The sequence below is a fragment of the Aedes aegypti genome, chromosome 2 (assembly GCF_002204515.2).
Source record: "Aedes aegypti strain LVP_AGWG chromosome 2, AaegL5.0 Primary Assembly, whole genome shotgun sequence".
NCBI classification, from domain to species: domain Eukaryota; kingdom Metazoa; phylum Arthropoda; class Insecta; order Diptera; family Culicidae; genus Aedes; species Aedes aegypti.
The window spans coordinates 200150220-200172790 of record NC_035108.1 but is presented as its reverse complement, the minus strand read 5'-3'; the positions used below and the strand labels follow the sequence as shown (position 1 = coordinate 200172790).

General features: G+C 38.1%; 1 protein-coding gene and 2 long non-coding RNA genes across 3 annotated transcripts in view; 2 read left to right on the top strand and 1 right to left on the bottom strand.

Moving 5' to 3' along the window:
- LOC110676310 overlaps window positions 1-13247 on the top strand; it is a 167010-nt gene extending 153763 nt beyond the window's left edge. The window contains exon 3 of the long non-coding RNA XR_002500257.1: window positions 11853-13247. This is a non-coding gene — a long non-coding RNA (uncharacterized LOC110676310). The remainder of the gene's footprint in view (window positions 1-11852) is intronic.
- Window positions 13248-16985: 3738 nt separating this feature from the next.
- On the top strand, window positions 16986-17837 carry LOC110675490. The gene is made up of 3 exons (XR_002499534.1): window positions 16986-17388; window positions 17457-17532; window positions 17594-17837. It is a non-coding gene; the product is annotated as an uncharacterized LOC110675490 (long non-coding RNA).
- A 912-nt stretch (window positions 17838-18749) lies between these two features.
- Window positions 18750-22484, bottom strand: LOC5572870. The gene is made up of 2 exons (XM_001660580.2): window positions 22324-22484; window positions 18750-19200 (listed from the first exon to the last, which is right to left on the bottom strand). Exons 1-2 carry the CDS (start codon window positions 22368-22370, stop codon window positions 18780-18782), a joined length of 468 nt encoding a protein of 155 aa, XP_001660630.2. The 5' UTR covers window positions 22371-22484; the 3' UTR covers window positions 18750-18779.
- Between the last annotated feature and the right edge of the window lie 87 nt (window positions 22485-22571).

Genomic DNA, 22571 nt, shown 5'->3' with positions numbered 1-22571 from the left:
TTCTTATGAGCACTTCCACAGTTATTAACTGAGAGCTTTCTTTGCCAAAATTGCCATTATCTCATTTGTATATCGTGTGGCAGGTACGATCATACAGGGTGTCCGCAAATTATCCGTACAAACTTTGAAGACATGGCTCTATACAATCAAGCATAATAAATTCAGTATTTGTGCTTGGTTTTAAACATTAGCTTATTATATTCTTAAGAAGCAAGTTTGACACATTTGTGATTTCAAATATTTGCAAAACCAAGCCAAATTTATTTAGGTGTCTTAAAGGGAGCTGTTTTTTGAGCTTCATGACGGAAGAAAAATGCCCATAGAACTCACTGGATTTGAACCGTATAATTTTCTATTTCCAGTCTAACTTGAAGCCACTAATCTATAGGTTACAACAAATAATAGTAGGACATTTGGATTCATCTCTTTTAGATTTTAGAGATCTCCAGTATGACTAGCGGCCCTCAGGAAAAACGTCTTCGAAAAATTTAAATTCGCCTATCTCAGTAACAAGCCATTATTGCGATTTGTTTTTTACTTGTATTTTGTGTTAACATATAGATGTATTATAAAAAGTACATGGACATTAATTCTTTATTGATTTCAATGCAAGATCATCTTTTCAATATTTTGCTGTTCGGATAATTTGCGGACACCCTGTACTCTATGCCCAGGGAAGTCAAGGAAATTTCCTTTACGAAAAGATCCTGGACCGACCGGGATTCGAACCCAGACACCTTCAGCATGGCTTTGCTTTGTAGCCGCGGACTCTATGCATTCGTCTTAGAAAGGCCCCTGCGAAAAGATCCTCGACCGTTGAAATTCGAACCCACTTTATCTTGCTAATTAGTTGCGCGTTTTCTGCTCTGAGAAGCTTTTCGTAGGAGAAGGGTAGATCCACGGACGCGAACTATTCCAAGTATGTAGTTCGTAGCTTATCGCCAGCTTGAGCCATCGGGCGCCAGTAAATTGGAAGCCATCCTTCACCCGGAATCACTGGACCGACTACCGACTCCGGGATTTAGCTGATGATCCTGTAGAGATCAAAAAGGTACGAGTAGCCATTTAATTGTTACAGAGTTATGCAACACATCAGTAGATGCACAGGGCTCAGAAGTGAAGTAGATCCCAAAAATATAATGCATCGCAATAGAGACACACCACATGAGCGAGGAGAGTGAACGGAAGCAAGACAAGTAGGTAGAAGCACCAACAAGCCAAGATTTGCATAGCAGCGCTCGTGAAACAAATCTAAGTCAATTTGTTGTTTTAATTGGGAATGATCAGTAAAATGATTTGAATCAAATCTAATCCAATAAACTCTTAAGTGACGAAATGCGTTTGTTTGGGCGTCTTGAAAAGGGTGGTTTTGAGGTGAAGAAGAAATTGTTTGTAAAACATATAACTCTATGATAGTTATCCTGACTTTTACACACTACCGATATAAAAACAAGTTGTCCTACATGGGTATAGATTATATATCATATCTAACTCTGCTGAAAAACGAGCAGCTTCCAGATGACGGGAAACCTGGTCAACAAATTCACATATCACTTTCATGAAGTAGCGCCCCATTAGCACATTTGGGTTCCACCCATGAGCCGCCTCCCTTTCGCCATCGCTTCGACGAGACAAAACGTTGAATGAAGTGCGTAAACTGCTAACAGGCCGAACTGGAAGAAGAAAACAAAAAAACTACAATAAACCAAACTCCAAAGGAACGGTTTACTCAGAATCCCGCTCCTGCCTCGTTCGGGACCCCAATGCTGACCCGAAAGCCGACGTTGGAAAGAGCACCCGGCTCAAACCCAAAGCAGAAATGGAAAAGAAGTGACCAAAAGCAGGACGACACAAACCGAATCGCGAAAATAATGCTGTGGAAGAGGAAGTAACACTGCGACTCCCAGCAAAAACAAAGAATTAAAAGAAACGAAATTAAATTTTTAATATAATAAATACTGCATTGGGGATGGTGAGGGAGGTGGTGGTAAACCGAATGAGAGACAAAAACCACAGAATAAAATAATTCGATTATTTAAAATTATTCAATCAGAGCTCAAGACTCATCTCATCAAGTGAGTCCGCGCGCGGTGGTGGCTGGAAGCAAGTTACCACAGATTCCATTCAAGTTTGCGTCAAGAAGTCTTTGGAAAAGGGCGGAGGTCGGGGCCGGATTTGGGCTTCGGAGGGGCCGGATCAGATCTCATAAGGGGCCCTCAATACAAAGTTCAGCGCTTTTCCCATCCCACAAACCTACTTAGGAATTCCTAATCGAATTTATTGGTAAATTTCAGAATTTTTCTGTAAAAATCTCTTGAAGTGTTCTTGGAGAAATTCTTAAAGAAACTGAATATGACTAGACGAATAACTGCAAAAAAATCGGCGTTGGAACGCTAGTAGCAGTTTCTCTGAAAGCTTTGAATAAATTCCAACAGTCGGATAAAAGTCTCAGAAGGTTTCTCTACAGCATTTAGAATTGTGCAGTAGGAATCTATTAAGCAGGAAAAAAAAGACTATGGTTTCTGAAATTCGTAAAAAAAACTCAGATCATCCCTTAATAATAGAGATTCTTCAGAGATTTTTTTCGAAATAGTGACCAAGTCTCTAAAAAGAGACCTGAAATCAGCCCTGCCATCATAGAGGCTTCTCTGATAGGGGAACCCGGGGCAATCGCACTCTTTGCTCCCCCATCAAATCCGCGCCTGGTGGAGGTTGCTCCCTTTTGTACAGTCACTCGGATTTTACTTTGTCTTTTCTGCAGACCGGAGGCCGGACCGGAGATCCATTGTCTGAGCCTGATCCGAAATGAAGGGACCTCGCTGGAGGTGCCGGAGGGGGCGGCAGAGTGCCCAACACACAATCGATGAGTGGCAGTGGTTTACAATAATTTTGAAGTAAGTAAGAAGTTGATGGATTCCACCATATACAACTTGACTGCCCATCACGTAAAACCAGATTTATCCGACACTGCAGAATAAGGAAATAGTCGATAATAAAGGTTTCTTATGGCATTGCTCCGAATACGTTTATGGTTTTGGAATAATTTATTTCTCTACTGTCGTGGGTTTCAGCAGTACATCAAGACGCAAGGCAGAGGAGAAAGATTAATGCAAAATTAAAGGATTAACTCCTTTTTGTTGGCCTTTGGTATTATTTTTTGCATCGTTCGTGATGCACTGCGCTCGACAATCGACAGTATCAATGCAATGATGCAGCAATTACACTCCGGAGAGGAAAATAGTGGCGATGGCCACTAACTGTCATCGGGAAGAACTGACTGACTGACAGGCTATATCTCGAGCAGTAATTTAAATTGGTGCTGAATTTTCACGTCGATAATGAGAAATAACACAATCGAATGCGAATGTAGAATATGCATTCTAGCTAAAGATTTACGTGAAAGATTTTTTTCTGTGATATTAAGCATGTACGCAATTATTTTTTTTTTGTTGATAACTATTAGCTTCTATGTGCATGCATGTTTATTTGACTGATTTTTTGATGATCGAATAAAATTCATTATCTAAGTATTTGAAATCTATCAAGAAATAAATTCATTTCAATCACAAACCAATAGCCTGGATATTCTCTTCGACTTTTTCCATTCATTATTATTGATTTGGTTTTACATCAGTTAGCTTGATAAAACCTCGCCAACAATATTCCGCCAATTCACTCAGTTCATGATCGTTTCTCTCCATCTTCGACTGCAACTCTCCAGGTCCTGATGCACCTGGTCAAACCACCTAGGGGCTGTCCATTAATTACGTAACAGTTTATGGGGGGAGGGGGGGTTTGAGATTTCTTACGTGCCATACAATTTATAATTTATTTTCATACAAAAAGTCTTACCATGGGGGGAGGGGGGGTTGAAAAATCCCAAAAATTGTCTTACCTAATAAATGGATCGCCCCCTAGCTCGCTGCGCCTCACACCTCCTTGATCTGACCGGCTTCGTGGCGAACACCATCTTTACAGGGTTGTTGTCCGGCATTCTTGCAACATGCCCTCTCCCAGCGTATCCTTCCAGATTTAGCCACCTTCAAGATACTGGGATCACCGTAGAGTTGGGCGAGCTCGTAATTCTTTCTTTACCACACACACCGTTCTCCTGCAAGCCGCTGAAGACCGTGCTTAGCACTCGGCATTCGAAAACCCCAAGAGCTTGCAAGTTTTCCTCGAGCGTAGTCCACATCTCATGCCCGTAGAAAACTACCGGTCTTATGAGTGTTGTGTACATCGTGCATTTAGTGCGGGGGTGAATCTTTCTTAACCGCAGTTTCTTATGGAGCCCATAGTAGAACGACTTCTACTAATGATGCGCCTTCGTATTTCCCGACTAACATTGTTTTCAGCAAGGATCCGAGGTACACGAACTCGTCCACCACCTCGAAAATATACCCGTCTATCGTGACACTGCTCCCTAGGCGGGCCCTGTCGCGTTCAGTTCCGCCTACCAGCGTGTACTTTGTTTTCGACGCATTCACCACCAGTCCGACTCTTGTTGCTTCGAGTTACAGGCGGTTGAACAAATCTTCCACCGTTTCAAATTTTCTCCAAATAATATCCTTGTCGTCCGCGAAGCAAACAAATTGTCCGGATTTCGTGAAAATCGTGCCTCGACTGTTAAGTTCGGCTCTCCGCAAGACACCTTCAAGCGCAATATTAAACAACAGACACGAAAGTCCATTGCCCTGTCGAAGTCCCCGCCGATACTCGAACAAACTGGAGTGTTCGCCCGAGATCTTCACGCAGTTTTGCACACCGTCCATCGTTGCTCTAATCAATTTTGTGAGCTTCCCGGGAAAGCTGTTCTCATCCACGATCTTCCATAGCTCTACACGATCAATACTGTCGTATGCCGCCTTGAAATCGTTGAAAGGGTGGTGCGTAGGAACCTGATACTCACGGCATTTCTGGAGGATTTGCCGCACGGAAAAGTTCTGGTCCGTGATAGACGACGGAAGGATAGTGACAGGATAGTGATTGCACGATAATTTTCACACTCCACTTTGTCGCCCTTTTTGAAGATATGGCATATAACGCCTTGACCACACTACTCCGGTAGCAGTTCCGTTTCCCAGATTCTGACTTTCAGCTGATGCAGACAAGCGGCCAACCTGCCCGGGCCCATCTTGATGATTTTGGCTTCGATACCAATCTTGCCAGCGGCCTTGTTGTTCTTGAGCTGTTAAAAGGTATCCCTAACATCCCCCATCGCGGGAGCTAGTTGGTTTCCACTGTCCGTTGTGCTGACGTAGCCATCGCCTTTACTGTCCTGACCTTCTGAGACCCATTTGAAATCTCAGTGTGACTGTTATGCTATTATAATTACTAATGTGACAAAACAACTTGGTATTTTTTTCGAATTTTCTAGAACAATCTCACAGATTTCAATTAGTTGATCGAAAGTATTTATCATTTGATGACTCTCCATGGTATTAACTCCATTTTGTCAAAAATGTCGAATGTGACTGTTTTGCAGTTATGGGCAGCATAGTTTTACAGTATTCAATATCTCAGCTTATTTTTGAAAAAAAAAAACATAACACATTCTTCTTCTTTCTTCTTTTGCTGGCTCTACGGTCTTAAAGACATGACCTGAGCCATAATGTTACGCCAACTAACTCGGTCCATGGCTGCTAACCTCCAATTTCTCGATCGCCCCACACTACCAAGATCCTGCTCCACTTGGTCAAACCAACTAGCTCGTTGCGCTCCCCTTCGTCTTGTACCGGCCGGATTTGAAGTGAACACCATTTTTTTGGGATTGTTGTCCGGCATTCTCACAACGTGTCCCATCCATCTAACCCTTCCAGCTTTGGCGACTTTCTGGGTACTGGGTTTACCGTAGAGTTGCGCAAGCTCGTGGTTCATTATTCTCTTCCATACGCCGTTCTCACATACTCCGCCGAAGATCATCCTAAGCACAAGTCGTTCAAAAACTCCTAGCGCCACGTTTCTCAACAGGGGGTCCGCGGACCCCGACCATGAAAAAAGCACGCTGAAACGAACACCTTACAGCGAGCCGTTTTTTCGCCGTTACCAAGGTTGAGAAACAGTGTCCTAGCGCTTGCAGGTCCTCTTCGAGCATTGTCCACGTCTCATGCCCGTAAAGTACTATCGGTCTTATCAGCGTCTTGTACATGGTACACTTAGTACGGAAGTGAAGTTTACCAGACCGCAAGGTCTTGTGGAGTCCGTAGTAAGCACGACTTCCGGCAATGATACGTCTTCGAATTTCTCTGCTGCAGATGTTATCCGACGTCATCAATGATCCGAGGTAGACAAATTCGTCCACCACCTCGAACTCCTCGTCGATCGTCACGCGTCTGCCAATTCGAGCTCTATCGCGGTCGGTTCCTCCAGCCAGCAGATATTTCGTCTTCGACGTATTCACCTTCAATCCAACTCGATCTGCTTCACGTTTCAGCCTGGTATACTGTTCAGAAACCACCTGGAACGTTCTTCCGACAATGTCCACGTCGTCAGCAAAGAATGAACTGGCTGGATTTATTGAAGATCGTGCCCCGCATGTTGAAGCCCGCTCGTTTCATAACACCTTCTAGCGTAATATTGAACAGGAGGCAGGAAAGACCATCGCCTTGTCGAAGTTCTTTGCGTGTTTCAAACGGGTCCGATAATGCACCCGATATCTTAACACAGCACTGTACACTATCCATCGTTGCTTTGATCAGTCTAATCAGTTTCCCGGGAAGACCATTCTCGTCCATAATCTTCCATAGCTCTTCGCGGTCGATGGTATCATAGGCCGCTTTGACATCGATGAATAGGTGGTGCGTAGGGACTTGATATTCGCGACACTTTTGGAGGATCTGCCGCAACATACAGATTTGATCTGTCGTCGATCGCCCGTCCACAAAACCGGTTTGATAACTTCCCACAAATCTGCTTGCCAGTGGTGATAGACGGCGGAAGATGATCTCGGAAAGCACTTTATAGGCTGCGTTAAGAATGGTGATCGCTCGAAACCCAAGCAACCAAAAGTTCGGATAAAATAGTATGTTTAAGCTTAATCAGCTTATCAAAGGATCATGAAAAGCATTCTATGCAGCTCCCTTTTTAAGTAATTGAGTTCACAAAACGTTCTCTTACACTGCTGCATAGAAAGCAGTTCAGCTCAAAACAAAACCCAAATGAGAAGGAGGAAAAAAAATCACTGTCATTGTGCATCAACTCCATATTTTGTTATGCATATCCTTATTCTTAGTAGGTATTGATTTAGTATTTTTGAAAGTTACATTTTTTTATATTTGCTGCAAGACTCGAACTCGAATTCTCCTCGTTGAAATCATGGTCCATACCGGTACTCCATATGCGCCAATGCAATTGTGTATAAATTTACTTGTTATGTTGATTTCTAATGCTTGTGCTTCGATCTAGTCATGTTGATACTATTTATAACTTCAAATTCTCTTCGAAATCATCTCTGAACCCATTATACACTTGTTAGTTCTATTAAGTTTTCTCCGAACTATTTCTGAACTTGTGGGATTTGACATTCTATAGTTTGTTTTGGTTTGCAGTTTTTTCTCTGAAGTGCAAGTGATCAAATGAAAAAATGTGAATTATGAAAAAGTTTACTGAAAGAATATTGAAAAAGAAAGGTTATTCACTGATTTACATTATAAATCAACAATTGTGTGTAGGATTGAGATATATGTACATTGGGATTCCCCAGGTGAGAACATTCACAATAACAGTAAAAATATTGCCTGGGGTGGGAACGACGGCGATGAAGTTTTCTGACGGACTCGACTCAAGTGCTAGCTGTTGTTCCTTCGAACCTGATAAATATTTGACGTGAACAGCATTTCTTCGATGCAGGTAGGGCAAACGCTCCCTTAGTGGAGGTAGCTCCAATAGTGGAGGTAGTGTGTTTTGGCATGTTTCGCGCTAATAAATGATTATGTGATATTTTTGTATTATGTACGATGCAAAAATGATACAAGTAATCGAATAATATTCATGAAATTTAACCGTAAAACTATTTAAAACAATTATTTTGCTTATTTTTTTGCTCCTTTGCACCTATAGTGGTGCATCAGTACCCATAGTGGAGGGTCCCATAAGAAATCAATGGTTTGCGCCACTAAAGGAACCATCCTTAAAATATACCTCCACTAAAGGAACAGTGTTCCTATTATTGGTGCAAGGCTTTTTGCAGGGAAATTTCAAATGAATCGTGATTTTTATACATTTGAATGATAGAAGGATTTGAGATCTATCGAATGATACGTTAAAATCATATATTTCATGATCTTAACACCGTGTTTTTGCAGTTTTCCCTTAGGTGCACCACTAATGGTAGGTAAATTCAACATACATTAAAGTGAACTTGTGAATATTTGATGAACATTCTCGAGCCGAAACAAAGTGTATCGATATGTTAGTCCCCTGTATTCCAGTTGAGGGGTGCGTTTGTTCGAACACGATTAACTTTTATTTAGTGTTGTCTTGCATTTAAGACGGTAAAGAGCCTTTTTTGCAAATAATACCGTAAAACTAATCAACCGAAACAATGCGTAGTGATAAAATCTCATATCGTATTGATTAACGAAAAAGCTTTTTTTGGTTCCACATAATGTTCGAGTTCAAAAGAAGTACGGTTAGCATTTTCAGTGAACTTGTATTATAAGTTCAAAACAAGTTCAACTCGAACCATAACAAGTGCTTCAGAAGTTCACATTCGAACTTTATTTCTGTTTTAAAGTCGGAAAACAGTTCACTTCAAGTACGGTTGACGCGTTCACTGAAGTCTTAATTCAAGTTCTAAACAGATTCTTTGCACACTCAATATGTACTTTAGTGTTGCTTTGGAGGGAAATAAACTACTTCTAACGTACCTTTAAGTTCCTAGTAAACATTTGCAGTACGTTTTAGAGAAATAAGTTCTGATAGTAAAATTGTTATCCTTTTAATCAGCATCAAAGTTCCATGTAACTAACTTGTCACCCTTTTTGTATATTGGGTATATTATTACCTCCTTCCACTCCTCCGGTAGCTGTTCTGTAACCCAGATCCTGGCTATCAATCGGTGCAGACAAGTGGCCAACCTGTCTGGGCCCATTTTAATAAGTTCCACTCCAATACCATCCTTTCCAGCTCTTTTGTTGTTCTTGAGCTGTTTGGCACGTCTCCCTCATCCGCCATACTGATGAAGCCATTCCACCTGCTGTCTTAATCTTCATCCTCTGCGCCGTTTAGGTGTTCATCGTAGTGCTACTTCTATCCTTATCCCGGCACATTTTGGCTCGCGACTCAAAGCCTTTGCGAAATGCATTGAGTTTCTTGTAGAACTTACGTGTTTCTTGAGAACGATACAGCTGCTCCATCTCTTCGCACTCCAACTCTTCCAGTCGGCGCATAAACAGACCATGTAATTCTAGTATTAAATTACAACACTTGGTTCAATCTGTTTTCTAGCAAAATGTTCCACTTGTGTGGCGGAAGATTTTGCTAGATAGTGCATCAAGATTACTAGCGCAGTAAAAAAAATCTAGTACCTATACTTAGGCAATGCATTTTTTCCTAAATCAAGGTGGCTCATTTTGCCCCACTCCTTCACTTTGTAAATAATATTCTGTTTTCCAACAATTTTGTTTACGACCAATTCTAATTTCGCGCACGAATTGTTCAAAATGATCAGAAGTTTCAATGGATTGGTAAAGTTTATCAGAATAATAAATATAATTGTTTTATAGCCTTAATTGAAAACTGTCAAAATTATAAGCTTTTCATGACATAAGTCAAATTTGTACAATTGTGAATAATTTGAGTGTTGACACGAATATTCTTACGGTGTTTATTGTGGTGGCAATTTGAAGCATCTTCTAGCAGATCATGATGACACTAGACATTAAAACATTGTCTTGAGGTCAAATCCGGGGTGGCACCGTATGTTCATACTGCCCCCATTGCCCCTATTTGCTTTGAACACATCTTGGAGCGTAGTATGAACACAATTAGGGAATGTTCATTAATTACGCCACGCAACAGTTGGCCAGTTTGTATGTATGAGACCTTAACAATATTGTATGGAATACATACTATTGATCGTCACATCTGACTAAACTTCCTCTCCCCTTTAAAGCGTGATAATTTTGATAGGGTCCTAAACTGCCCATAACTGCATAACAGTCACATTCGACATTTTTGACAAATTGGAGTTAATACCATGCAGAGTCATCAAATGATAAATACTTTCGATCAACTTACTGAAATCTGTGAGATTGTTCTAGAATATTCGAAAAAAATACCAAGTTGTTTTGTCACATTGGTAATTATAACTGCATAACAGTCACATTGAGATTATAAATAAGCCTCGTAATGTAGTAGCAATGAAATTTCTATCAAAATTATTTTCTGACTATTCACCTAGTATGCGATATTAGTTGTACAAAATATCAGCCTCAAATAAGCACTATTGAGTTCCTGGTATTTTTTAGAAATTTAAGTTTCCTTCCATACTGACATAAAATGCACACTTGGTATTCCATTTACTCAATGCCTACTTTTGTCGAATGTTACAAATATGCAGTTATGGGCAGTAAAGCCCTGTCCCAATTTAAGTACCAAACGCTTAAGTTCAGGCCAGAAACACATGTTTACTAAATTTTTAACTGATTTTCGTTGGTTTAGGTCCAAAATACACTTTTTAGGGTTTTTTTTTGAAATTTTGTCACACACCAACTCAAATTTTTGGTATATTTTGTTTTACGTGTCCCTTCCGAAATGTCAGATAGGAACAACCCCAGTGTTAAAACTAGAGGCCCTGTGGCATTTTTGTCGACAAAGTGAACGTCAAACATGATCAAAAGTTTCAAGGTTCATATTTGGAACCATTTTTTAAATTAAAGTTTATATATGTTATAGCCATTATTTGAGCTGGAAGAAGTAGTTGCAAGAACATGCTCTTTAGTGTTTTTAAATAAAACAAGAATTCATTAAACATTTTAGGACCCAATTGATACATAAATGGAAAATATCCCGGTCAACCAGACAGTTATTTTTGATAGCGATCGATATCGATTAGTTTTGAATCGTTGGCGATCGCCATCGCTAGACAAAGTTCTATAAAGAAAATGGAACACTGGTTGATTGGGATGACAAATGTACCTTTAGTGGTGCAATTCTTTATTAGTATCATTCCAAACATTACATTAACCTAACTTAACGCATTAATCGTAGCAACGATTTATGTCTAAAATTATTAATTATCTTTTTTGACATTTGTTTCAATGTTTCAACATTGGAAATTCTATGTAACTCTTTAGTACTATACCAGAAAAGAAGCTTCAGAAAACGTATCAGCCGATAGATTTCAAATTCTTCTATCAATTAATTAATTAATTGACTCTTTATTATGGGGAAATTCAGCCCGAGGCTGGTTCATCCCCGATTCTCCTATCGTTCATATGTATGAAAATCACAATTCGTTTAATATCACCCTGCAAAAATCCTTGCACCAATAATAGGAACACTGGTCCTTTAGTGAAGGTATGTTTTTAGCATGGTACCTTTAGTGGCGTAATCCATTGATTTCTTATTAGACTCTCCACTATGGGTACTGCTGCACCAGTATAAAAGAATTTTTTTAAGCCACATAATTGTTTTAAATAGCTTTTAGATTACATTTCGTTTGATTGTTTCATTTTTGCATCGTATATCATAATATCTCATAGTCATTTTTTAGTGCGACACATGTTAAAATACATAGCTATCTTCGCTAAGGGAGCGTTTACTCTGCTACTTTGCTATCACTTATTTAACGAAAAACAGAAGAATTTGAACTAATTTCGCACGTTTTATCTCTCTTTCTTCCTTTGTAGACAATGAATCCGAAGACATTCTAAATCGATTATCTTCGCCCCCGGAGGAAACCGTGACGAACTAGCAGCAGCGCGAACCAATCGAAAACGAACGGATCAAGAGCCCGCCAATAGCAAAAATGGGAACGTATTCTTGAACCGTAATGCTCGTTTTCGGCGGGTTTGCATCGCAACAGCTACAAGTACCACATGAAGTCATCCCGCTCCGGTTTGGAAGGTCATGCGGAGAATAGCCACACCTAGTTCTATCCGAGGGTCATTCGGTTGATCTAAGGATGGAATCTCCAACTCATCACTTCGACACGTGATATTTGTTTTTGTTCAAACCAATTTCTATAAGAAAATCACAAAACTGTTATATATTACTATTTTTATAAATCACAAAGTTTCAAATTAATTATGCCTTTTCAAAAGTGTTGAGATATATTCTATTACAAATTTTCTTTCGTAGCATATTAGGTTTTATTGAATTTAGAGAAAGTTTATGAAACAGTAACAGCCCACTAAAGTGAAATGAAAGCTAATATGTTACTAGATATAGTTTGCAGGCAATCGTTCAAATGATCAAGCTTAGATTTTTCGACTTCAAAAAAAAAACTATCCATTGCAACTTCATCAACTCCATCTGATGGAAGTCGAAAAGCATAAATTAGAGAGTTTGCGATTAGAAGTCTAATGAACGCGAGGAAAGTATAGATTGAAAATCACTTTCCAAACAGTTTATTTATTATGATATTGAAGCACAACTGAAATCTTGTTGAAGCGCAAAAAATGGAAGGAAAAAAGGTGCAAAAGAAGCGCTAAAGTAGAGAACAAATACGTACAATAGGTAGTTGCTTTTCTTCTCTTCCTAAATCAATTCTTATTAACGATAATTTATATAGTAATGACGTTTTCTTCTAACCGTGAAATCAGATAATGGTAGAACATTATTGCACTGTTTAACTCGAAGCGAGCAAAAGACGCAAAACACAGAATTTACCGTTTGGCGGGAGACTTCACGGTTTTTGAACAACTCAGTGTTTTCGAGAAAATGATTGCTTTCGTTGCATGTATAATTGGCGAGGAACTTTCACAGCATGATACACACATTTGATGCGAGGATTTAACAACAAACAATAACTATCAATGCTGTTGAAGTAAACAAAAAGGAACTGAAGGGAGCTAAATGATGCTGTTAACTGAAATTCGATACGAATGCCTCTGTAATTATTAGATTGTAACAACAGAATAGTGAAACAAGAAAAGTCTTATTATGGAACTAGAACAAATAAATCATACAACACATGTTTGTAGGGTAGCTACAGAGAAACCACCATTCATACCCCGCATAGAGTTTAAGAGAGATTTGAGCATGAGAAGATATAAAATAAAAGTTTTTATCAGCTAGCACAATAGAGCCACACTGTAGTTCTGCGCATAATTATTTCTCGTTTTATAGTACTACTTACATAACTGACACAGTTATGCGTAGAATTTACTGCATATCGCATGTTCATTTCTACTTTGGATTCATGATGACATCCTTTTTTTCTCAATTTTATTTAGAATTTTCAATCAACTTGAGCTTTCAATTCACTATCTTCTTCCGACCTGAGAGTTGACACCCTCGATAAGTATTTTTACGTCGTGATTGGACATTCTTTCGTAAGCGGAAGGTCATGGGTTCGATTCTCAACCTCTTCCAGCCACCAGAAGACGCCGCACGAAGGATCGTGTGTTGGGGAACACCTCCATCCTCCGTGAGTATCGGATGGTGATTGAGACACACTGACCCTTTTTGTAGGCTGTTGCCTCAACGACACGGAAACAAAGCACAATGAACCAATATGGATTGGACCAACGGCAGCACTCTCCTCTACCTGCTCGGTATGAGAGAAATAGCAATAAGAACGATATGATAGTCGGCATAGTAGCGGCCAAGTGCACGGAGTGATTAACAAATAAAAGTAAGGAATAAAAAAATGACCCTCACCAGGAGGTCTTGCCGAGGCAATCATGGTGGTCCGCAGTGTTGACCAGACTCATTTCCCCGAAATTCGAATTGTGAAGCCATGAACTGTTATAACTGTGCGTTGTATTCCTGAGATGGAGGGGGAGGTGGTTGGGCTTGAGTGTTGCACATGGGATCCGACAGTTTCGATCTCGGTGGGCCGCAATTCAAGTTTCGGTGAAATGATTCGCACTCACTCACTCACTCATTTCATTTCACCGAAACTTGAATTGTGGCTCTCTGGGATCAAAATTGATCGATTTTGTGTGCAGTACTCAAGCTTAACCATCTGCTTTTCTATCTTAGGAAGATAGAGCATGGTTGTAGTAGTTCGTGGCTTCGTAGTTCGGAAAATGTTATTTTCGGGGAAATGAGTCTGAACAACACTGGTGGTCCGGGGCTTATCATTTGTGGGCACATACATGTTGATTAGACTAATGTTGAAAAATTCTTCCAGTACCGTCACATGGATTCGTCCATTACGTGATTTTCACCTCACAATACACTTCATCTGCTATAAATCCTACACTATGTTCTGGCTACTCTATGGTAGTTGTTATTCAGTGTTGGAAATGAAAAATAAAAGTAAAAATTTAAACTGACACTTATATTGAGCTGTTCGGTAATCCAATCCGCATGGTTATTAAATTAATTAACTCATTATGCGTGGTAAAGATGGACAAATTATGGGTGAAATTATGAAAAAAATCCACGTGCTCGGCTGGGACTTGAACCCAGGACTCTTGTATGCTAGACGAGCGCTTTACCAACTAAGCTACCGAGCCACTTGGTGACAAGTTTAGAATTCAAATCCCTACAGACCACGCGGACCCATTTCATAACCAATATCCATCCATCTCATGTTCCTACACACGCGGAGCGAGCGAGTGCGATTTATTTAGTGTTGAAACTGTTTGCCTATCGTACCTACATCGCTTCCACAACAACTGTATTCTAAAGCTCATCCACAGTTATTAACTTCTTTGCCAAAGTCGCCATTTTTCGCATTCGTATATCGTTTGGCAGGTACGATTATACTCTATGCCCAGGGATTCAAAGAAATTTCCATTACGAAAAGATCCTGGACCGACCGGGAATCGAACCCAGACACCTTCAGCATGGCATTGCTTTGTAGTCGCGGACTCACCCCTCGGCTAAGGAAGGCCCCTTGACTTGTACTTTTACTTGATGTAATGAGTTAATTAATTTAATAACCATGCGGATTGGATTACCAAACTATTGAGCTGTTCGGTAATCCAATTCGCATAGTAAAAATAGTAAAAATAGTACTTGATGGCGTAGGGGTAACGCGCCCTAACTAGAGATCAGGGAGTCGTGAGTTCGATTCTCACTGAGAAGACGTGTAACTTTTTAGCAAATCTTCACATCAATTTGTCCATCTAATCCAATTGCAAATTATATGTAATGTTTAGCTTTTCGGTAGTTGTTAAAAAATAATAGTTTATAATTAAAATTTGCCGATTTTCATACAAAATGCCCATGTTTGGAAGCCTGTATTTTTGTGTGTAATGATTCACACGACATGAAATTTTGTTGAAGAACTTAAAATAATGTGAATTTCAATTACAGTTCTATTTCAGTTGGATATCACCATTTTCACACACATGTCTTAAAGTTTACTACGGATTCTTGATATTGAATAAAAAAGGAAACAACATCGTAATCTTTGCAATTCTTAGTTTTTTTTTTCTAATTAGTAATCTACCTCAGTCCTTAGGGATGGCACACAAATTATGTCACGTTAAATTTCAAATTTTTTGACCCCCTCCCCCCCTATGTCACGTTTTTTGCATGAGACCTCTGAAAATTTTGTAAGGCTTGTCACGCTTGCTTTGACCCCCTCCCCTCCCTTGAAGCGTGGCGTAATTTGTGCATGACCCTTTAGATAAGAAATATGAGACGATTTTGTAAAATATAATAAATTTTTATAGACCTGAAATTTTAAGGAATATGTGTGGAAATGTTAAAATTGATTGAAATTTAAATATATTGACACATACATCGAGCTGTCCGGTTATCCAATCCTAATTTTTTTTATAATTAATGAAGTTATTACGCGTGGAAGTAATGGATAAATTATTGGTGAAATTATGAGAAAAAATTCACTTGCGCAGCTGGGATTCGAACCCACGACTCTTTCATGCTAGACGAGTGCTTTATCAACTAAGCTACTATCAAATTCAAGACGCGAACTAAGCTACCGAGCCACTTGGTGATCCAATGTTTCAGAATTTTGTCTGTGTCAGAAGGTTACAAGTTTCGAATTCAAATCCATACAGATCACACACACTGAGAAATAAAAATAGTCACAAAATTACTAAAGTTTATGCATTAATGACTATTTTCTATCTGCCTCTCTTTCATTCTGCTGTGAATTTTCACACTAACTGTCATTTCGACTGGGTTGAAGCTTAGCGATGCCTCAACCAGGGTGAATTGACAAATAGGAATAAAATTCCCTGCAGGGTAAAAGAGAGGCAGATAGAAAATAGTCATAAATTACTAAAATTTAGTCATTTTGTGACTTCCCGCGTTTCTGAGTGCAGACTCTTCCCGTAACCTATTCGGGTCTACGAAGCTGCTGATGTTTTCTTCGGTTCTCTGTGAGAAAAACAAGGAGAGATATATTTTTTGCTTTTTTTTCACGCACACGATGACAGTTCCTTACGAGGTTTCCCATAAGTGCGAGTGCTTTGTAAATCTCTTTTTGTTTCGTAGTCGCGAATATCCATTCATCTGTCACTAGTGTGTCTACACGCAAACAAATTTTGTTGTATAATCTACCGAATCCATGGTAGAATTAAGAACTGCACCAACGATTTTCAACCGACTACAAAAATCTGTTAAGTTTACTATAATCTGGTCAAAATCACTGAGCAGTGCAGTAAATTTGACTATGTCCATGGTAGCATCCACTACAAAGCATTGTATTTCAATCCGCGACACCCACCGTACAACATAGTCCGATCAAAAGTATGATGCTAAACTTCTCAAATCAAGAATGTTTCTAGTCAAAAATACTACAACTCTGGTTAAATCAACAGAAGAAATTTTCTTGTGTACACGCAGAGAAAACAGACCTTTTTGTTTCAAAAATAAATATTATTGAAATATTTTTAAAAACTACAATTGTTTTTGTTGAATACAAATATTAAATTTTATTGTTCCAAAAAATTTAATTGTTGTTTTTACACCAAACTGATTGGAACACAAGTACCTTAGATTCAATAAAATATTTTATTGGCTATTGACATAATCTGTTTTGCTTTCAAAAAAAGTTTTTTTGTTTCAAAAAATCCTAATATTGATACACATACATATGCATTATATGAGAGTGTATGAGTATGTTTTTTTTTGCTAGTATGTACGCACGGCCAGACGCCATTTCCATGATTTGAAACAAAGCTAAAATGGATTCAACAGAAGAAGTACTGGCTATGAATGTTGAGGAAGTTATTGACGCGCTGGTGGATTTATTGCTGAGTTTTGGACTCTCTGAAGAATTTATCAATCGTACCCTGGGTAAGTAATTGTCTTGTTTCCATGTAATTATCTGATAATGAACTTAGGCGCATTTTTTTGATCTTTAGAAAATCAATATACCCTTGAAACCATGCAAATCCTGGAACGGAAGGAAATTCAAGAATTGATGCATGGATTGTCCAGGTATAAATTAACAGAGGAAGTGTTAAAAAATAAATAAATTGTATTTTTCTATGTATCATAGGTATCTCCACCATTATCCACAGATTGCCTTTCGACCGCATCACCGGTGGTAAGAGAAAGTAATTCCGAAGCCATCACTCGTGAACGGTGCATGGTTATTTACGTGCTGACCGCGTCAACAAAATGCCGAGTTATTTGCAGAAATGGCAAATGCAATTTTTTAACCAGGAGCTTATAAGAAGGCAATAACTCATCTAATGATTATTTGTAAATGAGATGTAAATAAAATCTAAATTGAGAGAAAATAGTCTGTTTATTTGTGATCATTTCAAATGAAATATCGGGCTACCAGAAAAAAATATAAATAAAAAAGTTGGATCAAAAAAGTACATATTTGAAAACAAAAATTATTATTTTTGTTTTTAAAAATCCTTTTTTTGGTTCAAAAAATATAAATTTTAAAAACAACACAGTTATTTTTTGGTTCAACATAAGGTTTAGCATTATCAAATATATTTATTATGAATTCAAAGAAACTAATTTTTGTTTGTGCTCACGACTGATTTTAGAAACAAAAAAATATTTTTTTAAAACAACACAATTTTGTTGTTGAAATCAAAAAAATATATTATTAGCCGAGAAATGATAATTTTTTTTGTTGATTTCAATACAGAATATTATTGATTTTAAAAATCATTTCTCTGCGTGTAGTGATGTTGACTATGTTTTGGTATAGTTAACAGATTAATGTAGTCGGTTGAAAATCGTTGGTGCAGTTCTTAATTTTACCATGGATTCAGTAATTTCTACAATAAAATTCATTTCAGTGTAGAGAAAAGATTATAAATAATCACTTATCTTTTGATGTTCCGTTTTGTAGATATTAGACAATAAATTCAGGTTATATTGTAATTCTTAAATTTTCATCTGTTTAGTCTTGTTCTTCAGAGCATTCCATATCTACATCATGGAAAGCTGATTCGTGATCAGTGTCATTGATATCGCCAAAGCTTGACTGACTTTCCATTTCATCACGTGATCGAATCAATCAAACATAGAACAATACTTGTTGAATACGTGTTCAGAGTTTAAGAGTACAAAACATAGGTTGCACTTTTTTCAGTAATTAGGCAGCTTTTATGACATTTGATCCGTTGTATGTATTATTTATTGAGCTAAAATTGGCTGGTCATCTGAACAACACTTTGTACAAAACGTATTTACTAAAAACTTTATTTCACATTTTTTCAATACTCCATACCCAGTTCCTGCATTCGTTTTTCAATTTCGACTGTGGATAGTCCATTTTCCTTGTTATAGTTATAATTCACCAGCAACTGTTTCTGCTCGAGCCCTGGTATGTGATCGTAAAGCGAGCTTTCCAAACCTCGATCGATATCGTTCTCTTCGCGCAAAACGCAGAAATACAGCAGGAAAACGACAACGCTTAGATTAACTACGTACGGTTGGAACCAGGGCATATCCAGCTTAACTTGGCCACTCCTGGTTTGCTCTGCCTTCCATCGTGACGCAGCACTGTTGAAATACTTGATTGGCTCATCCTTGACCTCGGACTCTTCTTCTTTGGAGATTGGCTGTGCTTTCCTGAACGGCCGGTTTGTCGTACTGAAGGATCGAATAGTTTGATGCCGGGGAGCAATATTTCTCCTACAAGTAAAATTAATGTTTAAAAATAATACGATTGCTTTTCCTTTTTCTACAAAACTTTAATCAAGCATAAATTTTCATTTCAAATCTTGCCATTGATCATTTTTCAAATAAAAAAGTAGAAATGCAGGGTGGTCAATTTTGTCGCTCTGTGGTCATGTATGTTTTTTTGTCACATATTTCATAGAGAACTCTAAAAGCTTAGCAGTTGCCAAAGGGATTCAACAAAACAATTGTTCCTTTTTTCTCTAAAACTGTGTGGCTCCTTGAAATTTCCTGACAATTTTTTTAACGCTCTTTTTGATCTACTGTCACAGATAAAAAGAGCTTTACAAGCTTGACACATTTTTGAGACCATCACTATTTAAATAGAACAAACATGCTGTGAACTAGACTATCGAAATGCATACCATTTTGCCTTATGAAAGGTGGAACGGTTATTGTAATACGAACGCTTTATGTATCGTTTTAGCATCAACTCACATCAAGGCGTCGATAGGTGCGTGGTGTACGCAACGATTGCAAGATCCTTGGGTCGATTCCAGGTTGCCGCGAAAACATTTTTTTGTTTTCGAAGTTTGGTTCCATAAGGCTTCAACCTGATTCATTTTGGCGAATTTTCATAAGTGGTCCCTATGTATTTCGATAGTCCATTTGCCTGAATGAACAAGTGTATAGGTTCCAAAATTATCATTGTTCAAATTTTATAAATTAAGTTCGTCACAGTTCTTAGGTGGTTAGACCCTAGTTTTGGCACTTTTTTTCACTTCGGCAACGGTTTTCAAAAACAACTGAGCTTATATTTAGCCTCATTATATGGTGTATTGGAATGCTAAAGAAAAAAGCAAAGCAAAGTTTCAGACAATTCAGCCGTGAAAAGCCGCCTATGCCAAAGTGAATCATAGAAACGCCCATGTAAAACACGATTCAAAAACATTAAAATTGTCGATCCCACGAACTTATTAAATTTCTTCAGAGAGAACCTCTAATTAAATTTCTAAAAAAATATTAAGATTTTTTTATATTTGTAAAAATTTTCTGTAAGTATGAACAATATTCTTCCAGAGATTGTGCCAAGAGTCCTTCTGAGATTCTTCCAGGATTTTTTTCATTAGTGGTTCTTTTATGAGTTCCCCAAAATCTAGATATTTACCCAGGAACTTTTCCGTGTACTCTCACCAAATTTATTTCGAAAATTCTATTTGAGATTTTATAGGAAAATCTATGAAATAGCTCCAGGAATTACCCCTGGATTCACTGGAGTTTTCTAGTAGGAAACCCCTGGAGTCTTCTTCTCCTTGGCATTACGTCTACACTAGGACAGAGCCTGCTTCTCAGATGAGTGTTCAATGAGCACTTCCACAGATATTAACTGAAAGCTTTATTTGTCAAAGTTGCCATTTTCGCATATCGTGTGACTATGATACTCTATGCCCAGGGAAGTCAAGGCAATTGCCATTACGAAAAGATCCTTGACCGACCGGGAATCGAACTCAAACACCTTCAGCGTGGATTTGCTTAGTAGCCACAGACTCTAATCACACGGCTAAAGAAAGCCACTGGATCTATTTGAGAAAATTTTCTGAAGAAATTACTGGGAAATTCCTAGAATAAAATTTGATAAAATTCATGGAAGAAATTTATGCAATTTTAAATAAATTTCTGTAAAAAGATGAAGCAGAAGTTTTTGGAAGAGTTTGTACATATGTTTTAGGTAGTTGTAATAGATTGTTTATAACTAGGAAATTGAGGGGTCTTCCTTAGCCGAGTGGTTAGAGTCCGAGCTACAAGGCAAAGCCATGCTGAAGGTGTCTAGGTTCGAATCCCGGTCGGTCCAGGATCTTTTCGTAATGGAAATTTCCTTGACTTCCCTGGGCATAGAGTATAATCGTACCTGCCACACGATATACGAATGCGAAAATGGCAACTTTGGCAAAGAAAGCTCTCAGTTAATAACTGTGGAAGTGCTCATAAGAACACTAAGCTGAGAAGCAGGTACTGTCCCAGTGAGGACGTTAATGCCGAGAAGAAGAAGAACTAGGAAATACGTCATTCCTGAACGAGTCCCTTGATAAATGCATATATGTTAAATTTTAATAACTTTCACATTTTAAATCTTTTTGGATGTTTTTACATCAAGATATATGATAAATCTAAATACTGCAACACACAAACATTTTCAAAATTTGAAGACATTAAAGTAATCACGTATGGCGAAATAGGGAACCACTATGTCCATAACTGGTACACCTACCCTATTTACCTCTCACAAAAACGTGGAAGGTTTCAGAAGAATAGTGCCAACGCTTAAATCTGGTACCTACAACTATTTCCTTTCAATGAAAGCTCAACGGTTGAATAATTGTGGAACTGGATTTAATGATTAAAAATGTAATGGACGACCTCTGGCGATTTTTCTTTGCAAAAGTAAGTTTTCCTATAGTAAATCCTATGCAAACTTTGAACGGCTGGCGCTAAAATATAGTTTCTCCGACCGAGCTGAAATTTTGCACAGTTGTTATGGGACCTAAATGCAATCCAAAAAGCGGACTGGAGCGAGAATCTAAATTTTGTCCCACACTAATGTACACGCGATGTCTGAACCAGCAGATTATAAAAATCGAATAATCGGGGACATTTATTTCTTAGAGATTGGCCAAATTTGGTGTATAGAAGGCTTACACGATAAAAGATTTTTTCATTTATTTTTGAATCAATTTAGACAAATAAATGAATGTAGCTCTTTGTGAATGTTACCTACTGAACAGGAAAATTTCGTATTTAATGTTTCATCCAAATTTGTTGTGTGACACGATGTATAATCCACTATGGCCCAAATCGGTGCTTCTACCCTATGCATCAATGTAGAGGAAAAAAAGTTTCTTGTTACCTCTTTGTTAATAAATTAAAAATTAATTAAAACTAATCGAACTCACTATTGAAGATTTGATCATATTTGTTGAAAATTTTATCATTTGCGTTGTGTAATTCTGTTGCAATTTCTAGAGGCAAAATTTCCCTATGCATATATTTATCTTAGGCCGATATGTGACCGTGATACCGCATCTTATAAAGTCATCTTTACAACATTTAAAGCTGAACAGATACTCTTAAGTTACTTACATGTGAAACAAGCCGTTTAAAGTACGACTTATAGATATTTGAGCCATTTTTATGTAGTTTTTAACACAGGAAACGCTATTTTCCACAGCCGAAAATCGAAAAATTTTTGTACAATCTTACACAATATTGTTGTGAGCAGTTCTGTTTTGATCTGCATTTTCGCTCAGCACATGTGATTTTAGTGTGAGACAATGTGTGTGAGAGCGGCTGAAATTGAAATGTGAGTGTGAATGTAACGCCACAACAAA

Coding starts and splice junctions, on each gene's coding strand:
- LOC5572870 (XM_001660580.2), bottom strand. CDS start 22,370: ATGGCTCAAATATCTATAAGTCGTACTTTAAACGGCTTGTTTCACAT. Junction 19,201..22,323: donor TTAAACGGCTTGTTTCACAT/GTAAGTAACTTA, acceptor TTTTACTTGTAG/GAGAAATATTGCTCCCCGGC.